We start from the raw sequence: 21,638 nt of genomic DNA on the forward strand, positions 1-21,638 counted from the left end.
TAAGAGGGACCAGAGAAGGTGAGAGGGACCAGAGGAGGTGAGAGGGATCGAAGGAGGTGAGAGGAATCAGAGGAGGTGAGAGGGACCGGAAGAGGTGAGAGGGATCGGAGGAGGTGAAAGGGAAAAGGGACCGGGAAAGTGAGAGGGACCGGTGGAGGTAAGAGGGATGGGAGGAGGTGAAAGAGAAGAGGGACCGGAGAAGGTGAGAGGGACTGGAGGAGGTGAGAGGGACCGGTAGAGGTGAGAGGGATCGGAGGAGGTGAAAGGGAAGAGGGACCGGAGGAGGTGAGAGGGAAGAGGGACCAGAGGAAGTATGAGGAAAGAGGGACCGGAGAAGGTGAGAGGGAGCGGAGGAGGTAAGAGGGACCAGAGAAGGTGAGAGGGACCAGAGGAGGTGAGAGGGATCGAAGGAGGTGAGAGGAATCAGAGGAGGTGAGAGGGACCGGAAGAGGTGAGAGGGATCGGAGGAGGTGAAAGGGAAAAGGGACCGGGAAAGTGAGAGGGACCGGTGGAGGTAAGAGGGATGGGAGGAGGTGAAAGAGAAGAGGGACCGGTGAAGGTGAGAGGGACTGGAGGAGGTGAGAGGGACCGGTAGAGGTGAGAGGGATCGGAGGAGGTGAAAGGGAAGAGGGATCGGAGGAGGTGAGAGGGAAGAGGGACCAGAGGATGTATGAGGTAAGAGGGACCGGAGAAGGTGAGAGGGGCCGGAGGTGAGAGGGACCAGAGGAGGTATGAGGGGAGAGGGACCGGAGAAGGTGAGAGGGATCGGAGGCGGTGAGAGGGAAGAGTGATGAGAGGAGGTGGGAAGAAAGAGGGACCGGAGGAGGTGAGAGGCAAGAGGGTCGCTAGCGCAGGTGGTGGGGCAAGCAGTGGAGAGTAGTCTGGAGACGTCTACCTCTGTCATTGGTTCTAACATAGCTTGATTGAGGCTTTCCGCTCGTTCCGTCCCGCCAGGACACGCGCAGCGCCCTCTTAGATCACTGTAATATCGGACAAGCTGACGTTGCCCCCTTGCTTATGCTGATGTGAGGAGACCCTCAGGAGCGCCCCCCACAGCCATGTCTACAAGAGAATATCTGAAGGACTGGCTGAAGGATGGCAGCCGGGGGCTCTTCTCCGGCTCCTCTGACACCTCAGCACTAACTATGAGGTAAAGCTAAAGCCTGACAGGAATGGGGGGGGGGCATTCCCCCGAGGACGCCGCACACTCGGTCTGCAGCCCCGCAGGCAGGACGGCCGCCGGCCGCACACCACTGAGAAAGTTCCACAAATGTTGTCCCAGGTGACACGGTCGAGCAGGCAGCCCTCCCCGCCGCCGCCGCCGCCAGACATCGGCAGACAGCCGCACAGGCAGGTGAAGCAATACTACAACAAAGTGAGGAGAGCAGCCAGCGTGGGGGACGGCAGAGGAGGGGAGACCCGGGGAGAGGAGGGGAGACCCGGGGAGAGGAGGGGAGACCCGGAGGGGGCAGACATTGGACAGCGCTGAGACACAGGACAGACATAGGGGCACAGATAAGGGGAGACGCAGGCGAGAAGTGGCCGGCAGACAGCGGGGATCGCGGGAACACTTCCCCCAGCGACAGACGGCGGCCACAGCCAGGTAGACAGCGGCCAGACACTCCTCGGACTCGGCAAGTTCCTGCACCATGCTGCAATCACTGCTGCTGCCCCTCCTGCTCTGGACGGCCACCCGATGCCACCCCATCCCGGGAGGGGACACCCTGCAGCCGGGTAAGTCCGAGCAGAAGCCCCAACTGCCAGGCTGAACCCTGCAAGCATGTGGGGAGCCCGGCTGGGACATGGCAGCTACATCTCTCTATATACATGTGTCATGTGTGTGTATACTATGTATCTATATACATGTGTGTGTACTACCCATCTGTGTGTATGCTGTGTATCTCAGTATATATATATATATACACTACCCATCTCTATATATACTATCTATCTTTGTGTGTTTATATATATATATATATATATATGCTATACATTGTGTGTAATTTTATATATATATATATATATATATATATATATATATACACTATCTATCTATATACATTTGCGTGTATACTATGAATCTCAGTATATATATATATATATATATATATATATATGCTATCCACTTCTGTGTGTGTGTGTGTGTGTATATATATATATATATATATATATATATATATATATATATATATATATATATATAACCCATCTCTATATATACCATCCATCTGTGTGTATGCTATGTATCTCGGTATATATATATACTACCCATCTCTCTCTATATACTATCCATCTCTGTGTGTTTATATGTATATATATATCCTATACATTGTGTGTAATTTTAAATATATATATATCTATATACATCTGTGTGTATACTATGTATATCAGCATATATATATGCTATCCACTTCTGTGTGTGTATATATATATATTACCCATCTCTATATATATACTATCTATCTCTGCCTCTCCAGCTATCTTATTGCACAGACATGACTTTCGGAGCCCCGTAGCCCCCAGAGTGAGACCCTCCTAGCCACAATAACCCATATATGAGTGAGACCCTCCTAGCCACAATAACCCATATCCATCGCTGTTCCTCCTCTAACTGAAGTGTTACATTCGTCTGTCTGTCCTGCATGTCAAAAATATCATTTTCAAAACCTGGAGCCCTTGCTTTCACTGCGGGTGCGTCGTTGTGCCTGCCGACACACAAGCACTGGTGGACCTCCGCTCTACCAGCAGGTGCAGCCCGAGACTCCGCGGAGAGCCCCCCGTGCCGGCAGGTGTCCTCAGGGACCTTCGCAAAGAGAGAACGCTCTGCGGGGCGCAGCAGGATCTGCTGTCCTGACGATAATTTTCCATCCCGCGCGGAATGTGACGCGGGATGTGATGCGGAATGTGATGCGGGATGTGATGCGGGATGTGATGCGGGATGTGATGCGGGATGTGATGCGGGATGTGATGCGGGATGTGATGCGGGATGTGATGCGGAATGTGATGCGGGATGTGATGCGGGATGTGATGCGGGATGTGATGCGGGATGTGATGCGGAATGTGATGCGGAATGTGACGCGGGAAGTGATGCGGAATGTGACGCGGGAAGTGATGCGGAATGTGATGCGGGATGTGATGCGGAATGTGACGTGGAATGTGACGCGGGATGTGACGCGGGATGTGATGCGGGATTGACGCGGAATGTGATGCGGAATGTGATGCGGAATGTGATGCGGGATTGACGCGGGATGTGACGCAGGATGTGATGCGGGATGTGATGCGGGATGTGATGCGGAATGTGACGTGGAATGTGACGCGGGATTGACGCGGAATGTGATGCGGAATGTGACGCGGAATGTGATGCGGGATGTGACATGGAATGTGACACAGGATGTGATGCGGAGTGTGATGCGGGATGTGACGCGGGATGTGATGTGGAATGTGATGCGGGATGTGATGCGGGATGTGATGCGGAATGTGACGCGGGATGTGATGCGGGATGTGACGCGGGATGTGATGTGGAATGTGATGCGGGATGTGACGCGGGATGTGATGCGGGATGTGATGCGGGATGTGATGCGGGATGTGATGCGGAATGTGACGTGGAATGTGATGCGGGATGTGATGCGGGATGTGACGCGGGATGTGACGCGGGATGTGACGCGGGATTGACGCGGAATGTGATGCGGGATGTGATGCGGGATGTGATGCGGAATGTGACGCGGAATGTGATGCGGGATGTGATGCGGGATGTGACATGGAATGTGACACAGGATGTGATGCGGAGTGTGATGCGGGATGTGACGTGGGATGTGATGTGGAATGTGATGCGGGATGTGATGCGGGATGTGATGCGGAATGTGATGCGGGATGTGATGCGGGATGTGATGCGGAATGTGACGTGGAATGTGATGCGGGATGTGATGCGGGATGTGACGCGGGATGTGATGCGGAATGTGACGCGGGTTGTGACGCAGGATGTGACGCGGGATGTGACCTGGAATGTGACGCGGAATGTGATGCGGGATGTGATGCGGAATGTGACGCAGGATGTGACGCGGGATGTGACCTGGAATGTGACGTGGAATGTGACGCGGGATGTGATGCGGAATGTGACGCGGGATGTGATGCGGGATTGACGCTAAGTGTGACGCGGAATGTGACGCGGGATTGACGCGGAATGTGATGCGGAATGTGACGCGGAATGTGATGCGGGATGTGATGCGGAATGTGACGCGGGATGTGACGCGGGATTGACGCGGAATGTGATGCGGAATGTGATGCGGGATGTGATGCGGAATGTGATGCGGGATTGACGCGGGATGTGATGCGGAATGTGACGCGGGATGTGATGCGGGATTGACGCGGGATGTGACGCGGGATTGACGCGGAATGTGATGCGGAATGTGACGCGGGATTGACGTGGAATGTGACGCGGAATGTGACGTGGGATGTGATGCGGAATGTGACGCGGGATGTGACGCGGAATGTGACGCGGGATGTGACGCGGGATGTGATGCGGAATGTGACGCGGGATGTGATGCGGAATGTGACGCGGGATGTGACGTGGGATGTGATGCGGAATGTGACGCGGGATGTGATGCGGGATTGACGCTAAGTGTGATGCGGAATGTGACGCGGGATGTGACGCGGGATTGACGCGGAATGTGATGCGGGATGTGACGCGGGATTGACGCGGAATGTGATGCGGAATGTGATGCGGGATTGACGCGGAATGTGATGCGGGATTGACGCGAAGTGTGACGCGGGATGTGACGCGGGATTGACGCGGAATGTGATGCGGAATGTGACGCGGGATTGACGTGGAATGTGACGCGGAATGTGACGCGGAATGTGACGCGGGATGTGATGCGGAATGTGACGCGGGATGTGATGTGGAATGTGACGCGGGATGTGACGTGGGATGTGATGCGGAATGTGACGCGGGATGTGATGCGGAATGTGACGTGGGATGTGATGCGGGATTGACGCGAAGTGTGACGCGGGATTGACGCGGAATGTGATGCGGCATGTGATGCGGAATGTGACGCGGGATGTGACATGGAATGTGACGCGGGATGTGATGCGGGATTGACGCGGAATGTGACGCGGAATGTGACGTGGGATGGGATGCGGAATGTGATGCAGAATTGAAAAAGCAGAATTCTGCTGGTGATTCCACCTCAAAATCTGCAGTTCTGGCCCCTTTAGACGGACGTATTTGCGCACGTAATATACAGAGACGAGAGCGCCTTGATTTCGATGTATTCATTCTCACCCTCCCTTTTGGCAGCATGTAACAAAAACTGTAGCATGCATTTGTGCAACAAAAGTCCCCACAGGGACTTACAAATGTATGCGCAATACGCCAATCCCATGCAAAAAACGCATCTTATTGGCCATGTAGACCACAGCAGCGCTGTCCTGCGCCCATGTGAGCAGGCTCGGCGAGTGTAAAAAGTGTAGTAAAATGCGCCAATGCATGCGCAAAAGTTGTCTCATTCACTGTGACATGCACTGTGCATACGTCCGTGGGCGGAGCCCGGAGAGCTGCAGATTTTGGTGCAGATTTCTGCAGTGGCGAATTCGGAACAATTCCATTCTGTGTGAAAGGTCCCTAAGGAGGCGCATCGGGGGGCCGCGCATCAGGGGGCTGCGTATCGGGGGGCCGCGCATCAGGGGGCTGCGTATCAGGGGGCCGCGCATCGGGAGGCTGCACATCGGGGCGTGCTCAGACCACCGTGTTGTGCAGGTATTTGCGTTTACAAAACACAAAGAATAGAACCCAATGACTTCTTCGCTCGGTTCGTTCTCACACATGGAATTCAGTGGGATCTGCTCTACTTTTCACATTTTATGCAGCAAAGACCCCCATAGAAGTCTATAGGAGGTGCGCAAGGGGAAGCGGGAAACACTGCGAAAACACGGGAAAAAATAACACATCTGGACCTCATTAGGCTAAATAGCCATTTAATCCACGGAAGGGGAGCGTCACGCGTGCAAATGGACCTCATCCAACCGCGTTCATGCGCCAATACGGCGCTCTGTTGAAGTGTTTTTGAGCATTCGCTTGTTTGAAGAAGCTCTTACACGTATTTTTCATGTTTATAGGGGCTTATTCACATGAGTGTATATCAGCCGGCCATGAAAACTGGGAGACAGCCCATCCCTCCCCTCGCCGGCTCTCTGCAAGGGGAGGAGCCAGGACGGGAGCTAGTGTGCTCCACCCCCTCGCCCCATTAAAGAGAAGGTACAGAGTTTAGCAGTCACGCCTCCCACCTCCCTTCTCCTGCAGCTGCCGCCACCGACATACAAGCGCCGGGCGAGCGCTTTCACGCTGCGGAGATACGGCCCCGTGCACTGATGCATTACTGGGGCGGCGTGAAAACTCGGCCCATATACGCCCGTGTGAATAAGCCCTAATACACAGTGCGCAGTTATATGCTCATGTAACACGCATATTTACTGCATATTTTAACCCCCGATGGTGTATAATGTGCTTATTACGCACTAACAGAGGGCACAGTGTGGTTCTTACGCACGTGTGAAAAAAATGGCGTGTCTGAATGCTCCAATGCAAATCAATGGGATTTCAGGACTGCGCAGCCCCCGGTGTGAGGGAACCCTGAGCGCACACTAAAATGAACGCTGTATGTTCTATCTTCATGCGTTCAGCGCGTTTTTGGCGCACTACATCAACCCTTGCAATGATGGGGTGCTTTAAAAACGCTGTCAAAAACACCGTTCTAACGCAGAAAAATGCAGCGTTTTTACAAACGCCTGTGAGAGCGGCCTGTGCTCCCACCCCCTCTCCGCCCCTCGCCACTAGTTGCAGAGAGGGACAGCATATATATATATATACGCATGTCAGAATAAGCCCTAAAAGTGCAGCAATCAATCTAATTTCATCATTCCATTCACTCGAAAAAACCCTCAATTGGAATTACTTCTAATAATTAAATGGAGGCCCCTGTAAGCTTTTCCCAGCATTGGCCGCTGCTGAACTCCCTCCCCCTCCCTTTTTCAGCTGCTCCCATAGAAGCCTATGGGAGCTGCCAGCGTATATCGGCCGAAGGATAGGGCAAGACCTATAAAATCGGCCGCGGTATTCGATCACCGATGTTCTATCTTTTCCGCGGCTAACAGTTGGTCATCTGAATGAATGCATTGGACTCCGTGCCCCCGATGGTAACTGCCCGAATAATCACTGGCGCAAATAATATACGCAGACATTGTAAAGGAAAGAGTTGCAAGTCAGAAGGTTACGCTTGTTATGGCAAATGTGACTCACAGCTCATATTGTGCTCCCCACCATGTGAATCTCGCCCCAATATCGCACTCCCTACTATGTGAATCCGGCTCCCATATCGCGCTCCCCACGATGTGAATCCCGCCCCATATCGCGCTCCCCACTATGTGAATCCGGCTCCCATATCGTGCTCCCCACCATGTGAATCCCGCCCTTATATCGCACTCCCTACCATGTGAATCCCGCCCCCATATCATGCTCCCCACCATGTGAATCCCACCCTCATATCACGCTCCCCACCATGTGAATTCCGCCCCCATATCGCACTCCCCACCATGTGAATCCCGCCCCCATATCATGCTCCCCACCATGTGAATACCGCCCCCATATCGCGCTCCCCACCATGTGAATACCGCCCTTATATAGCACTCCCTACCATGTGGATCCCACCCCCATATCATGCTCCCCACCATGTGAATCCCGCCCCCATATCGCGCTGCCCGCCATGTGAATCCCGCCCTTATATCGTGCTCCCCAACATGTGAATCCTGCCCTCATATTGCGCTCTCTGCCATGTGAATCCCACCCTTATATCACGCTTCCCAACATGTGAATCCTGCCCTTATATTGCGCTCCCCACCATGTGAATCCCACCCTTATATCACGCTCCCCAACATGTGAATCCTTCCCTCATATTGCGCTCTCCACCATGTGAATACTCCAAGGATGCGAGGCATTTTCATGCCCAAACAGCCTGGCATTACTTCGGGGAAGAAGCAGTCCTGCGGCGCGGCTGTCAGCCACAGCAGGAGGATCGCGGGATTTCTTTCATTGCTTTCAACGGAAGACCTCGCACTGCTGCCGACAGCCGCACTGACACCAATAGGGCTGCGATGCGAGATCACGCAGGGAGACAGAACATGCCGCGCTTTGTCTCCACACATCGTGGGGCCATGCAGGAACACATCGCTCATGTGTATGACCGCATTCAAAAGAATGGCGTCCATGTTTGTGCGTCTTGCACGCCAGTGTGAAGGCAGCCTAAGACCTTATTCACACAAACCCTTTTATGTGGCTATTAAGTCGTCCGAAAATTGCACCGTCAAATTGCCGAATTTAGTGACCTATCTTTGGATGAAAAACGTAGGCGGCTCCCATAGACTCCTATGAGAGCTGAATAAAAGGGGAGGGGAGGGAGTTTACCTGCGGCCGGCACTCGGAAAAGCTATTAATATTTAAGCTATTAGAAGGATTTCTGCGGACTGCCGGAACTTCACACTGCAGCAAAGTTTTCACATGATGTAAACGGGCGAGCAAACGGTAATTCATATTAGGACTCGATTGCGACTATTTTTCATTGATGCTACTTTCGGCTGCATGCAGCCAGCGTAAGAACTAGGGATGAGCGAGTATACTCACTAAGGCACTCCCCGCTCGAGTAATGTGCCTTAGCCGAGTATCTCCCCGCTCGTCCCGAAAGATTCGGGTGCTGCCGCGGGGCGGGGAGCTGCGGGGGAGAGCAGGGAGGAACGAAGGGGAGATCCCTCTCTCCCGCCCGCTCTCCCCCGCTCCCCGCCGCAACTCACCTGTCAGCTGCGGCGGCCCCCGAATCTTTAGGGACGAGCAGGGAGATACTCGGCTAAGGCACATTACTCGAGCGGGGAGTGCCTTAGCGAGTATACTCGCTCATCCCTAGTAAGAACGCACACGCTGGTGGGAATGAGGCCTACGGGTGTCTGTACGCTCTGCGTACCATCTGCGTTACCTGCTTACCTCGGCAACTGAGACACCAACAAGTCCAGAATCTGCCTGGCAATCAGTGATTCTCTGCAGATCATCCACGGCGGGTCGGGGCACCGTAAGCTGGGAATGCATCTACTAGTACTAGTGGGACTCCAACGCCAGCCGGTCTGCAGTAAACCTCCTCCTGCAAGTGGCACGGAGCAGTAGGCGTGAGGATAGAGCGCTCTTGTGTAAGTGATGCGTAGACTGGAGTTGTAGGGATGATTTAGTCGGGGGCCGCTCACAGGCTGTAATGCAAGTATTGATGGAGCGTGCTCTCACATACGCGGGTAGTCAGGGTGAACTCCTAAGGAAGTAGTCTAGTGCTTACCAAGACCCCGTGAATCCGCAGCGGATTTTAACTCTTCTGCCTGCCTGCGGATCCGCACCCCATAGGGATGCATTGACCACCCGCGGGTAGAAAAATACCCGCGGAGGGTCAATAAAAGTGATTTAAAAAAAAAAATGGAGCATGAAAAAATCTGGGCCATGCTCCATTTTCGTGCGGGTCTCCCGCGGGGACGGCTCCCGCGGGCTTCTATTGAAGCCTATGGAAGCCGTCCGGATCCGCGGGAGACCTAAAATAGGAATTTACTCACTCGCTCCGGTTCTTCTCTTCGCCGAGGCTCCATCTTCTCTCCGTCGCGGCCGGATCTTTTTTCTTCGGGCCGGCGCATGCGCGGGGTACGTCACCGACGTCATCCTGCGCATCCGCCGGGCCGAAGTAAGAAGATCCGGCCGCGACGCAGAGAAAATGACACTGCGGCGAAGGAAGGATCCGGAGCGGGCGAGAGGTGAGTTTATTCTTATTTATTCTGATTTTCAGCGCTCATGTCCGCGGGGCAGGAGGGACCCGCTGCAGATTCTCCATGGAGAATCCGTAGCGGGCCTGATTTTCCCCGTGGACATGAGGCCTTAGTGACGGAGCTTTTTTGCTTTTTTCCATTTTTGCTTTTTCCTCCCCACCTTTAAAAAATCATAACTCCTTCATTTATCCATCGACGTCGCTGTAGGAGGGCTTGTTGTTTTTTCCGGGAGGAGCTGTATTTTTCAATGGTGCTACTTAGTGTACTGAAAAACTTTTAAAAAATTCTAAGTGGAGAGAAATTGAATAAAAATGACATTCCGGCATCTTTCATGGCGTCTTGTTTCTACACCACACAAATTGCAACAAAAACGACATGATAACTTTATTCTGTGGGGCAGTACGATTACTACCGTACCAAACATATGTCGTTTTTTTTTTTTTTTTGCTGCACTACTTTTATTTTTTTAAGATATTTATTTTTTTATTGTAAATATGTTTTTTATAACTTTTTAAAAAAAAATAATTAATAAAACTTTATTGTTCTTATTTTCACATTTTCTTTTAGTCCCCAGGGGGAATCGGTGCTTTGATCGCTCCTGCAGTATGATGTAATGCCATAGCATTACATCATATTGCTATCTGACAGGCAGTCTTATCAAGCCAGCCCTCGTGGATGGCTTGATAGGCATTCTGTCATGACAGCCCTGGGGTCTTTCAGAAGGTCCCCGGCTGCCAAGAAACCCGCACAGCTCTCCCAAACTCATTGCGAGGGGGGGGGGGGAGGGGGGTGTACGGGACATTGAACATCGTTAGGGGAATTTAAATGTCGCTGTCAGATTTGACAGGGGCATTTAAAGGGTTAACAGCCCTGATTGGCCATGCGTGCGGCTTGTTAGGGCTGCTGCCCACGGGTGTCAGCTGTTTCTTACAGCACAATCTCCATCCATGCATGTCCTGCAATGGCAGGACGTAAAAACACGATAGGCTGGTCACCGAGGGGTTAAAATGTGCTTCTGGGCAGACAGTTTAAAATGTCCCGCTGTAGGTAGCTGGGAATTCCTCCAGCCCCATTGTTGGACAATTTCCCAGTGGCGGGGGCAGTAGGGGACTCCATCCACCTCTCTCCCCAGCAGTGGGTTGCCCAAAGGATTTCCCTATAGCGGGATAAGGCAGGGGGCGGGGTTAGAAGGCTTCCCTGAGAATATGTGGGAGAGGGTGGAGCTCGAGGGATCCACCCTTTAGCCATGCCCCTCTCTACTTACTCTGGGAAATCCCTGTGAGAAGCCCTCTAGCCCCACCCCCTTTCTCTGTGTTATGGGGATTTTCTTCGGGGATCCCCTGTAGCCCCCACCTCCTCTCTCTTTGCACTATGGGGTTATCTCTTGGGGATCCCCATTGCCACACACTCTCTCCCTGCTATGGGGAAATCCCCTGTAGCCCCGCCCTTACTCTCTCCCTGCTATGGGGAAATCCAGAAGCCCTGCAGGGCTTCATCTCTCTCTCCTCCCGGAGCAGCTGCGTTTTTTTTAAAGTAACACGCTATTTCAGTGAATGAGCGATTTTTCACACACGATGATGCTCGGGTCCTCTGTGTGTGAAAAATTGCCTATTCACAAGATTTTTAGTGTACTTTAGCCGCGATTTTTGGACGTACCTCTACTGTGCTAAAACCAAGCCCTAAGCACTAAGTATCGTATACAACTGAAAGTGACTGCAACCATCAAGATTATTGCGCCTCTGTGTGAGCATTTTTTTTTTTGCTTTGCACCATAAAATCTCTAAGGCATTTCGTAGCTGTCGCGACAAATATAAGCTGGGCTCTGATTAGTTGTTCTGGGCTACATGGTCAGTTTTCTCTCACACTTTGCTACAGATTTTGGAGCAGATCCCCAGCAGATTTCAGTTAAATTCAAATTGGAAGAGTGAAACCTGCTGCAGATCTGCAGTAAATCTGTTAGATGTGACACATCCTTAGGCCTCCTCACACGACCGTATGCTTTTATGTTCGCATTGTAGAATCGCTGGAATGACTTTTTGCCCCCTGATCCTAATTAGCGTATTCAAAGCCATTGACACACCATTGTAGAAACAATATGCAGAAGCGATGGTAAGCGACAATCGGCAGAAATCCTTCGAATGCCAATAAAATGCCTAATTACGGCGAGCTGTCTCCTATTCCCACGCAGGGTAACTCCCTCCCCCTCCTTTTTTTTCAGTTTCCGTAGAAGTCTATGGGAGCTTGCTGCGTATCACGTCAAAGATAGGGCAAGACATATGTGTCCATGTGCTGTATACAATGGGCGTGTATGGTCACGCGAGGATATGTTATGTGGGAAAGAAGCGTTCGTCCGAATGAAGCCATTGAAATCCGATGCTCCGCATGGTTGTGTTTTCGGATGCGCCTAAATGCTTGCGTGAACGCCCCAAGACACTTGTGATAAATGATGTTTGAAAACGTTGAAGGCGCTAAAGCAGCGCGGGTCCGTGGGGAATTAGCGTGCCAACGGCTTTGGGATAATGACAGGGCCGCAGCGTTTTATATGTTGGCCCGTAAACTCTTCTCACATTAGGATTTGGTGACCCGCAGAGATAGTTTTATGGAACACTTGCGTCACGTTGAAGTCATTTCCTCTTTGGAGATGGATCCTTTCTTCCAGTGCGTTTTATCATTACAGCCAGCCATTAGTCAAACAAGTGTGCGTGAGGCTGCGTACTGTCGTGCACAAAGATAGAGCAGTGTTATAGAAGAACCTCTAGAATTACCAGAAACAGTCTACCTGCCAGCTGTCAGCGCACGGCCGCCCGTCAGGAACCTGTCTGATGAGAGTCTCTGCACCCCGAACCTTCCAGGTCGGCCAATAAAGGGTGTCACTTCTATGATACTTTTCTCTCTATATTTGAATCTTACACAATAGTATCTAACATCACACGGCTAATTGGTTGGGATTCCAACATTCCCATCCACTTAAAGGGGTTGTCCCGCGGCAGCAAGTGGGTCTATACACTTCCGTATGGCCATATTAATGCACTTTGTAATGTACATTGTGCATTAATTATGAGCCATACAGAAGTTATTCACTTACCTGCTCCGTTGCTGGCGTCCTCGTCTCCATGGTTCCGTCTAAATTCGCTGGCAGCTTGCTTTTTTAGACGCGCTTGCGCAGTCCGGTCTTCTCCTTTCAGCACGAGCCGCTTCAGTGTGCTCCCCGCTACAGCTCTTCTGCGCATGCGCAGACGAGCTGTCACTGCTCGGGAGCGCACTGGAGCGGCCATTCTGTACCATCCTCTGTTAGAGGAAGGTGCAGAGCCGCCCAGCTGTCCGGAGAAGCCGCCCAGCTGTCCCGCCGTCCTGCCGTCCTGGTAAGTGATGGGCCGGGGGGGGCTGCCGTTGCGCCGGGGGGGGCTGTCGTCGCTGTGCCGGGGGGGCTGTCGTTGCGATGGGGGGGGACTGTCGCTGCGATGGGGGGGGCTGCCGCTGCGATGGGGGGGCTGCCGCTGTGTCGGGGGGGGGGGGGGGGGCTGCGCCTGTTACCTGCTGCCTGGCGGTGGGTGACTGGTTGGCCGTGTTCACTCCAGGGGTCCCGTCGGCGGCTGCGTGGCGTCTGGTTGTCAGGGAGATACAGCTGGTAGCGTCTCGGGAGCGCGCACGTCGGGCTACAGCAAGCGAAGGGAAAAGAGCTGGTGGCCATCTTGGGAAAATTTTTAGAAGTTGCTGAAACGCTGGAACGGTAAGTACAAACCAGCTAGAAAAGTCATTTACAGGGGGGCTTAGTAATGTATGCTTAATTAGGGGGACTGGGCAAAAAAAAAATTCACTCCTGCCTCGAGACATCTCCTTTAAGTACTGTCATGAGTCTTAGTTCGTTAACGAGCATCCACTGTCTCTGGCCGGTGGGCAGTGCGGCTCCCACTTCAAGGTCGGGCTCACTGGAGCGCCCGGTAAACACCACAGTGTCGTAGCGTCATGCGGATCTGCGGATCACTGCATATGTCATCGCGTATGCCTGCGCATTTATGACTATGTATCTCAAGCACGCTCTTCTGTACCGAACTCCCTAATGCATCCATAGAGAACAATAGTTCTCTGTTGTGTGTAATACGCGGTAAAATAGAACATGCCCATATTATACGCGATGAATGTACACCAGTGCGAATGGATCAACGAAATCACTGGACTTACGTCTGTTCAGAAAAAATTACCAGCAGCACATATAATGAACCACAATTATGGTGGGACCTTTAAATGATGCTGCAGCCACCAGGAACCGAACCGTGGCAGCATCCGTGGATGTGCTCTATTCTCCCATAGCACCAACAGAAAGAGGCGATGTCTCGGCTCCCAATTGGGGGCCATAACGGCGCCTCTTTCTGTTGATGCTATGGGAGAATAAAGCACTTCTTGTAAATTCTTCACATCCGTGGATGCTGCCACGTTTTTTCATTTGTACTTCCGTTTGTATGAGCCTAAGAAGGAGCTGTTACAAACTAGAGATCTGGAAATGACCCCACAGCTGTCTGTTCCGTAAGCGGCTGCTAGAGCAGAAGAAGAGTAAGGGTGGTTCCCGATGAGCGTGGTTCTGTCCCCTCATACAGTGGTGATAATCCCAAACCACTCATATCAATGGATTTCAGTGGTTTCATTAGCGGGATTCACGCCTGTTAATTGTACCAGTGAGAAAAGCTAGGACCTGTCCTAGTGAATACTACGTGCGAGGAAGATTGCGCGGCCCCTATCTTCACGCCTCTTGTTTCAAACTTCTGCACTCTGGCGCGGAGTTTAAAGAGCCAGCGAAGGGGAAGGGATTCCCCTCATTCAGGCGCCACTACACTCCCTGCCGCTGTGTGTAGATATGCCTATGGCAGTGAGAATAAGCCCTTAGGCAGTCCGATGTCGCGCTCAGGAAGGTGTGATTTCCCCACGGATGGGAGGCGTTTTTGTGTCAAAAATGCCTCCCATAACTTCAGAGAAGTAGCGATCCTGGGGTGCGGCTGACAGACGCACTGGGACCTCAGCAACATCTTGCACATCTAATGATACTTTTGCCGGCGATGCATTCCAAGGGAATGCCCAAAGATAAGACGTGCCACGATTTTTTCCTGCCCCGCAATGCGATGGGGGAAAGAAATTGCACATGTATATGACCCTATTCAAAAAGAATGTGGTTCATACTCGTGCATCTCGCAACACACAAATCTTGCGCGGTTTTCTCGGCTGAGTGAAAATGATCTTCCCCTAGCAGAAGCCTGTATAATAATCTCACAGAGGATACTGGAGCTCTCACCTATTGCACCTCTAGGAACCTCCGGACTGTCCCCCATCTCTCTCCTCTCATGCCCCAGCCTGGCTGCTGAGCATTACTCCACCACCCTCAGACGTGTCCTGGCTGAAGCAGCGCCCCCCTGTGACCCAACTAGTCCACCGCAGACCATGACAACCTTGGCTCACACCCCAAACGCACTTCATCCGGCGGTGGTCTAGGTGTGCTGAACGTCTGTGGTGCAAATCCGAACAGTGCGTAGACTTCATCCACTTCAAATTTATGCTCAAAACATACAACCTCGCCCTCCACCATGCCAAACAATTTTATTTCACCTCCCTCATCTCCTCACTATCCCACAACCCCAAACAACTCTTCAATACCTTCCACTCCCTCCTCAGTCCTAAAGAACAGGTCCCCATGACGGATCTCAGTGCTGGAGAGCTAGCCGCCCATTTCAAAAAAAATAAAAAATTTTGAAAACATTCTCAAAGAAATCTCCAAGCAATGTCCGGCTACCCCGATACCAGTCTCTAAAGCACTGCATACATCACTCACTATGTATACAAGAACAAACGACACAGGAAGTCTCCAGACTGCTTTCCGCTGCTCGCCCCACCACCTGCCCTAGCCTCACTTTTTCTCCGGCTATCATTACCCACCTCGCCACCATCTTCAACCTCTCCCTGATCTCTGGCATTTTCCCCTCCTGATTCAAAGACTTCATCATATCCCCTCTGCTAAAGAAACCGACCCTCGACCCGACCGACGCCGCCAACGATTAACCCATCTCAAATCTCCCCTTCATCTCCAAACTACTTTAACGCCTGGTCTCCTCCTGCCTCACACACTTCCTCTCTGACAACTCTCGCTTTGTTCCCCTCCAGTCTGGCTTTCGCCCCCTACATTTGATCGAAACTGCCCTCACAAAAGTATCAGTCGATCTAATGATGGCCAAATCGAGAGGCGACTACTCGTTACTAATCGTCCTTGACCTCTCTGCTGCATTTGACATTGTCGACCATAACCTCCTCAGTTTGCTTTGCTCCATTAAAGTAAAGTACGCTGCTCTCTCCTGGTTCTCTTCCTACCTCTCTGACCGCTCTTTCAGCGTCTCCTTCACTGGCTCTATCTCCTCTCCGCTCCCCCTGGCTGTTGGGGTCTCCAAGGGATTGGTCCTCGGCCCCCTCTTCTTCTCCATCTACACAGCTCTAATCGGACAAACCATCCGCAGATTTGGCCTCCAATACCATCTCTACGCTGACGACACCCAACTGTACACCTCTTCCTGCGACATCTCAGTACCATTCCTCCAAAACATCGCCGACTGTCTGTCCGCTGTCTCTTACACCATGTCCTCCCTTTTTCCCAACCAGCCAACCTCCCCCCAACATCTCCATTCCAGTGTCTGGCACCATCATAAACCCCAGACAGCATGCCCGCATGACCTGAACATGCCATCTGCACCTCAGGAATATAGGCGTTGTCTTGCAGGATCAAGATTCTCTCGGTCTTCCAGGACGTTCCTCATCATTTTTGCTCAAGGGGCCCGTTTTAAATTTGGCAACCCAGTTCTTAACTGTAGAATATGAAGAGCATTGATCCCCCAATGTCTGCCACATATCATCATGAATATCCGCCGCGGACGTTATCACTCCTCTGCTCTCATTGGCTGTGAATATCGCCTTAGACTCCGCCATTTTGGTTTCCCGCGTGCCGAGATCACTGTTGCTGTAAGCTACAAACACATATATTAGACACATAAGGCTTTCATGTGATGTAACATCCGTTACCATGGAAACAAAAAAAGAAGACAAAGACTTATCAGCGGCCCCTCGTACGCTGCTCTAGGCGGTGATACTCCAGCTCACACAGCGGCATACACACAGCACTTCACGCATACGCTCCTGTGAGCTGGCCCTTCATTCAACAGGTTATGCTATCTAAAAACGGGCTATCCTGCAGGCTATTGCTGTGTTTATACCACCTGAATAAGGCTGGGTTCACACAGGGCGGATTTGCCGCGCGGAATTTCGCCGCGGCAAATCCGCCCATGGCCGCTAATCTCGGGATTAGCCAGCCATGTGGACGAGATTTCTGAGAAATCTCGTCCACACGGGACGGCCAATCCGCTGCGGTAAGTCCGGCCGCCGCAGCCGCGGTTTCAAAAGATGCAGCATGTCTATTTATTGTTTACTTCCGTCGTGGCCGCGCTCTCCTCTGTGGGAGCGCCGGCCGCAACGGAAAAGCAAGCGGCCGGGCCGCGGGTTTGGAGCGGCGCTTCTCCCGGCGGAAATCTCGCTGTTTTTGCTGCGGCCAAACCGCGGGATTTCCGGCGGGAATAGGCCCTGTGTGGACCCAGCCTAATAATACCAATATTTATGTTTTGGAGAAATAAGAGTTTAGGAAATAAATAGTGTGTGTGTGGGGGAGGGTGTGTGTGTGGGGGGGGGGGGAGGGTGTGTGTGTGTGGGGGGGGGGGGGGAGGGTGTGTGTGTGTGTGTGTGTGTATGGGGGAGGGTGTGTGTGTGGGGGGAGGGTGTGTGTGTGTGGGGGGGGAGGGTGTGTGTGTGTGTATGGGGGAGGGTGTGTGTGTGGGGGGGGGAGGGTGTGTGTGTGTGTATGGGGGAGGGTGTGTGTGTGTGTGTGGGGGCACATATATTGATGAAACATTTGTGAAATTAATTTTTAAAAATGGTGACAGAACCAACAAGTACCAAAAACGAAAAAAAAAATCAGCAGATTGACTGGTTCTGATGGTCAATACTGTAATATACGGCGGCAGCTCGGCCAGTTGGGGAACCTGCTGTTTATCCCCTTCTATCTATGTGGACGCCATAGCTCCACACCCGCGCACTCCGTGCCCGGAACTTCGCTCCCCGCACTCCGCTGGTCTATGAGGTCGGCTGCTTCTTCCTTTTTCCTATGTCTTCATACAAGTGCAAATCGCTCTATTTACCTAAAATACCGTTTACTATAAAGCGCCGGCCACTAGAGGGCTCCTTTACTTCTAATTTGTTGCCCACAGCTAGTTTTCAAGTTGGTCTCTAGCAACAGAGACATATAGACAGAACACAGGAAGTGAAGGAGGGTGATGACACATACTGCTCATAGTAGTCTCACACCGATGTGGCTGCCACAGCTAATAGTAAGTGATTTACAGCTACCGAAATCGCATCTACACTGTTCAGCGCTGCTCGTCATGTCCTCCATTATACTGCTATTTCTCTGTGTGCTGCAGAAAGTTGGGGAGCAGAATCTGCTGTTTTCTCCATATGCAGTTATATAGAAGACATCATCGAAGCTAATCTCCAGCTACTAGCACAGAGAAAGCAGAAACTTTTAGATAGACTGTAGAGGTGAAAAATACAGGACACAAGTCATACAACCGCCAGATATAGCGTTATTCTTCATGTACACGCAGCAGTTCTAAGCCCCAAACAGGCCTAGTAATTAAGGGGTTACGATAACGCTTTCACTATTATAAATGATATTTCCTACTTCCATCCTATAGGGGGCACTTGCTGGCTTCTACAGGGTTCTACTTCGACATGCAGCTTAATGCTGTTCACTGCGGTGACGTGGGATGAATGCTGCAGAGACGGACACCTCGACACGGCCTGGTCTAACTACACCGACCCCATGAATAAAATGAGCCTCTTGGGCTTTCTGGGACTGGTGAATTGTCAACCTTGCAGAGGTGAGTGACGCAAGAAGATGAATCTCCGACAAGTTGGATGTGATTAGCCATAAGGGTCTGAAGAGCGGCAAGTTATTGCTGAGCAAAACCATCCTTGACCTCCAAAGGGAGTCCAGATGGGACAACTTACCTCCCGAGATGTCTGTTCTTTGTCTTCAGCTGTGCAGTTTGGGTGGTTCTGTGTACTGCTCGGCTGTGCCGTTGGTTATATGAGCATTGCAATCCCTTGACCTAAGGCCAGTCTCACACGGGCATCAGTAAAACACGTTCAACGGCATCCTCAACGCTCCCCGTCATTTCAGTGGGTGATGTGGGGCATTAAAAATCGCTGAAATGCACTAAAATAGAACAGTGTTCAAAAAGCGTTCATCTGGAGGCTCAGTGCAGTGGTCTAAACACCCGATAAATGCTGGCAAAAACCGCCTGTGTGAGAGTGGCCTTAACTGATGTCCTATTGTAAGAATAGGGGATCAACAGCTGGTTGGCTCACCAAAAAAAGGTTGGGCCCCATATCAAGAATTTGAATGTGCTGCCCCCTTGAGCATACTGCATGAACATTTTGTGACCCCATGTTACTGAACAAAACCCCTTATACCAAGAACAGCATTACTAATAAAAACACCATGAAAGGGACAAATAATACCCCCAGACCATGAACATGTATTACCACAACATAATGATGGAATAATATCATACTTCACTGAAAAAAAACACCACGGAAAGACCACTATTGCCAGAATACATTAACCACTTAGTGGTATGATACCATTTCTACACAGACACTTTGCAGACTGCGGTCGTTTTCCATTTTCTTCTCCATCCTGCCCAGACCGCCATGACCACTTCTCCCGGCCACAACTTGTCTCTGCAGAATTTGAGAAAGACATCTTTGGCTGCTCAATTTTCTAGCAACGTGACTTCTTCTTTCCACATCTAAACAAAAATCTCTTCATCTATAGTGCCCCAGCTAGTAGTAATGCTACGTAAGCAGACACTCACTAGCTCACCAGTCAGATCCACACTGAAAGGATACAGCATGGACCGCGCCTGACTAAATATATGTATGAACTTCATAGAGATACAAGAGGACAGTGCAGTGAATCAAAATGGAAAAACTTCACTTTATTAATTAAAAATAAAAGTCCTTTTCACAGTAACCCACGACAAAATCACTTATGCTGAATCACTTCCAATGCCAGTCTGGCATCCTTAGTTGTAGCCTAGCATCAGCAAAATGATTCTGATCACTGCGGCCAATCCTCGGCCTCACAAATGCTGAGGTTGGAGGTTGGCTACAGCAATCGTGTGCTTGTCAATTGACAGTTGGTGGAGGATCGCAGTACGAAGACTGCAGCGTCCAGGAGGGGAACAAAGGAGATCTTTTTATTTGACTCCACTGCTTTCATTGATAACACTGAGGAGTGCTTGGCTTCCCTGCTGACCCAGCGGCCCCCTCTGCCCGCCGGGCCCTTGTGCTGCACTCACTATGGCGACCTGTGATTCATATGTGTCTAACAGTCCCTTTTCTTCTACAGACAGCTGTGATGGCGTGCAATGCCCATCTGGTAAGACCTGTCTTCTGAAAGATGGCCGCCCGCAGTGTGAATGTGCGCCGGACTGTTCGGGTCTGAACAGCGATATTCCCGTATGTGGCTCAGATGGAAACACCTATCCGGATGAATGTGAGCTCATCACAAACAAATGTCGTGGCCAGCCGGACCTGGAAGTCATGTACTACGGGCGATGCAAGAGTAGGTTACCGCCTCTTCTGTATGTTCACTACATGTATAGGAGCCATCTTGGAAATGTCTTTAAACGGAAAGCATCTTGCAGATAACTGAGGCATGAAGTCCCTGCGGCTCCACAGTACGGAGCTAGAGGCCTTCTCCTTGCTGTGGAAGCTGTATGAGGTCGCCTGCGCCAAAATCTGTACATCTACTGTGGATTTTGATGCAGTTTTGTGGATTTGTATTTGCAACATCACTGCAAATTTGCATAAAAATCCCAAATGTTAGACCTGCGGATTGTGATGCATATAGCTTCTGCCCACGTGAAAGCACCCCTATATAGATTTTCTACCCTCTGCGTAAGGGTCGGATTCACACGGCCGAGCGCATCGGGCCGAGATATCGCGCTCGCCAGTGTGCATTTTTCTCGCAGGAGAGTCTCGTCTGTGTGAATGTAGCCTAGAGGTGTTCGGTCAAAGTCATCTCCGAAGCTCTAGCCTTAAGGCCTCTTTTACACGGGCGACAGCGATATCCCCGCAAGAAATTTGCAGCAATATCGCAACTATGTTCCCGCGTTTTTTGTGAGATATCGCTGCATTTTCTTACGGCGATAACGCGATTTCCTGCTCGACTCTATCTTACAATTTTGGCGCGATTTTGGGATAGGTCCTATTTTCCCTTAAAATAAGACATATCCCTAAGATAAGACCTACCCTACATTTTTCAGCATTTTCGGAGGGTTGGTTGAGGGGAGGGGGCCTAAAATATAAATCCTACCCCAAAAATAACTCCTAGCTGCATTACATTAAAAAAACAATACATTACCTAATAGTTGGAGTTCATAAACCCCGGATTGGTTCATCGAGCATTGATTGGCCGTGCCGCGGCGCTTGAGAACCATTTAGGTTTATGAACCCCTTAACTAGGAAGCGATTTCCTGAGTACTGAAAGAAAAGTGTGCCGGAGCGAAGGAGACCTGCGGGAGGACCCAGACCGCGCCTGTTAGGTGATGTATTGTTTTTTTTATTTTTTTTTTATGTAATGCAGATAAGGGTTATTTTCAGGGTAGATTATATTTCAAATTCCCCCCAAAACACATCAAAAAATTAAGGTA

General features: G+C 51.0%; 1 protein-coding gene across 1 annotated transcript in view; it reads left to right on the forward strand.

Moving 5' to 3' along the window:
* The first annotated feature begins 1,455 nt into the window (after window positions 1-1,455).
* FSTL3 (follistatin like 3) overlaps window positions 1,456-21,638 on the forward strand; it is a 62,292-nt gene continuing 42,109 nt past the window's right edge. The window contains exons 1-3 of the mRNA XM_066604637.1: window positions 1,456-1,734; window positions 18,612-18,797; window positions 20,333-20,548. Coding sequence (XP_066460734.1) covers window positions 1,650-1,734; window positions 18,612-18,797; window positions 20,333-20,548 — 487 coding nt within the window. The 5' untranslated portion in view covers window positions 1,456-1,649. The remainder of the gene's footprint in view (window positions 1,735-18,611; window positions 18,798-20,332; window positions 20,549-21,638) is intronic.

Source organism: Eleutherodactylus coqui, chromosome 5 (assembly GCF_035609145.1).
Source record: "Eleutherodactylus coqui strain aEleCoq1 chromosome 5, aEleCoq1.hap1, whole genome shotgun sequence".
Lineage (NCBI taxonomy): Eukaryota > Metazoa > Chordata > Amphibia > Anura > Eleutherodactylidae > Eleutherodactylus > Eleutherodactylus coqui.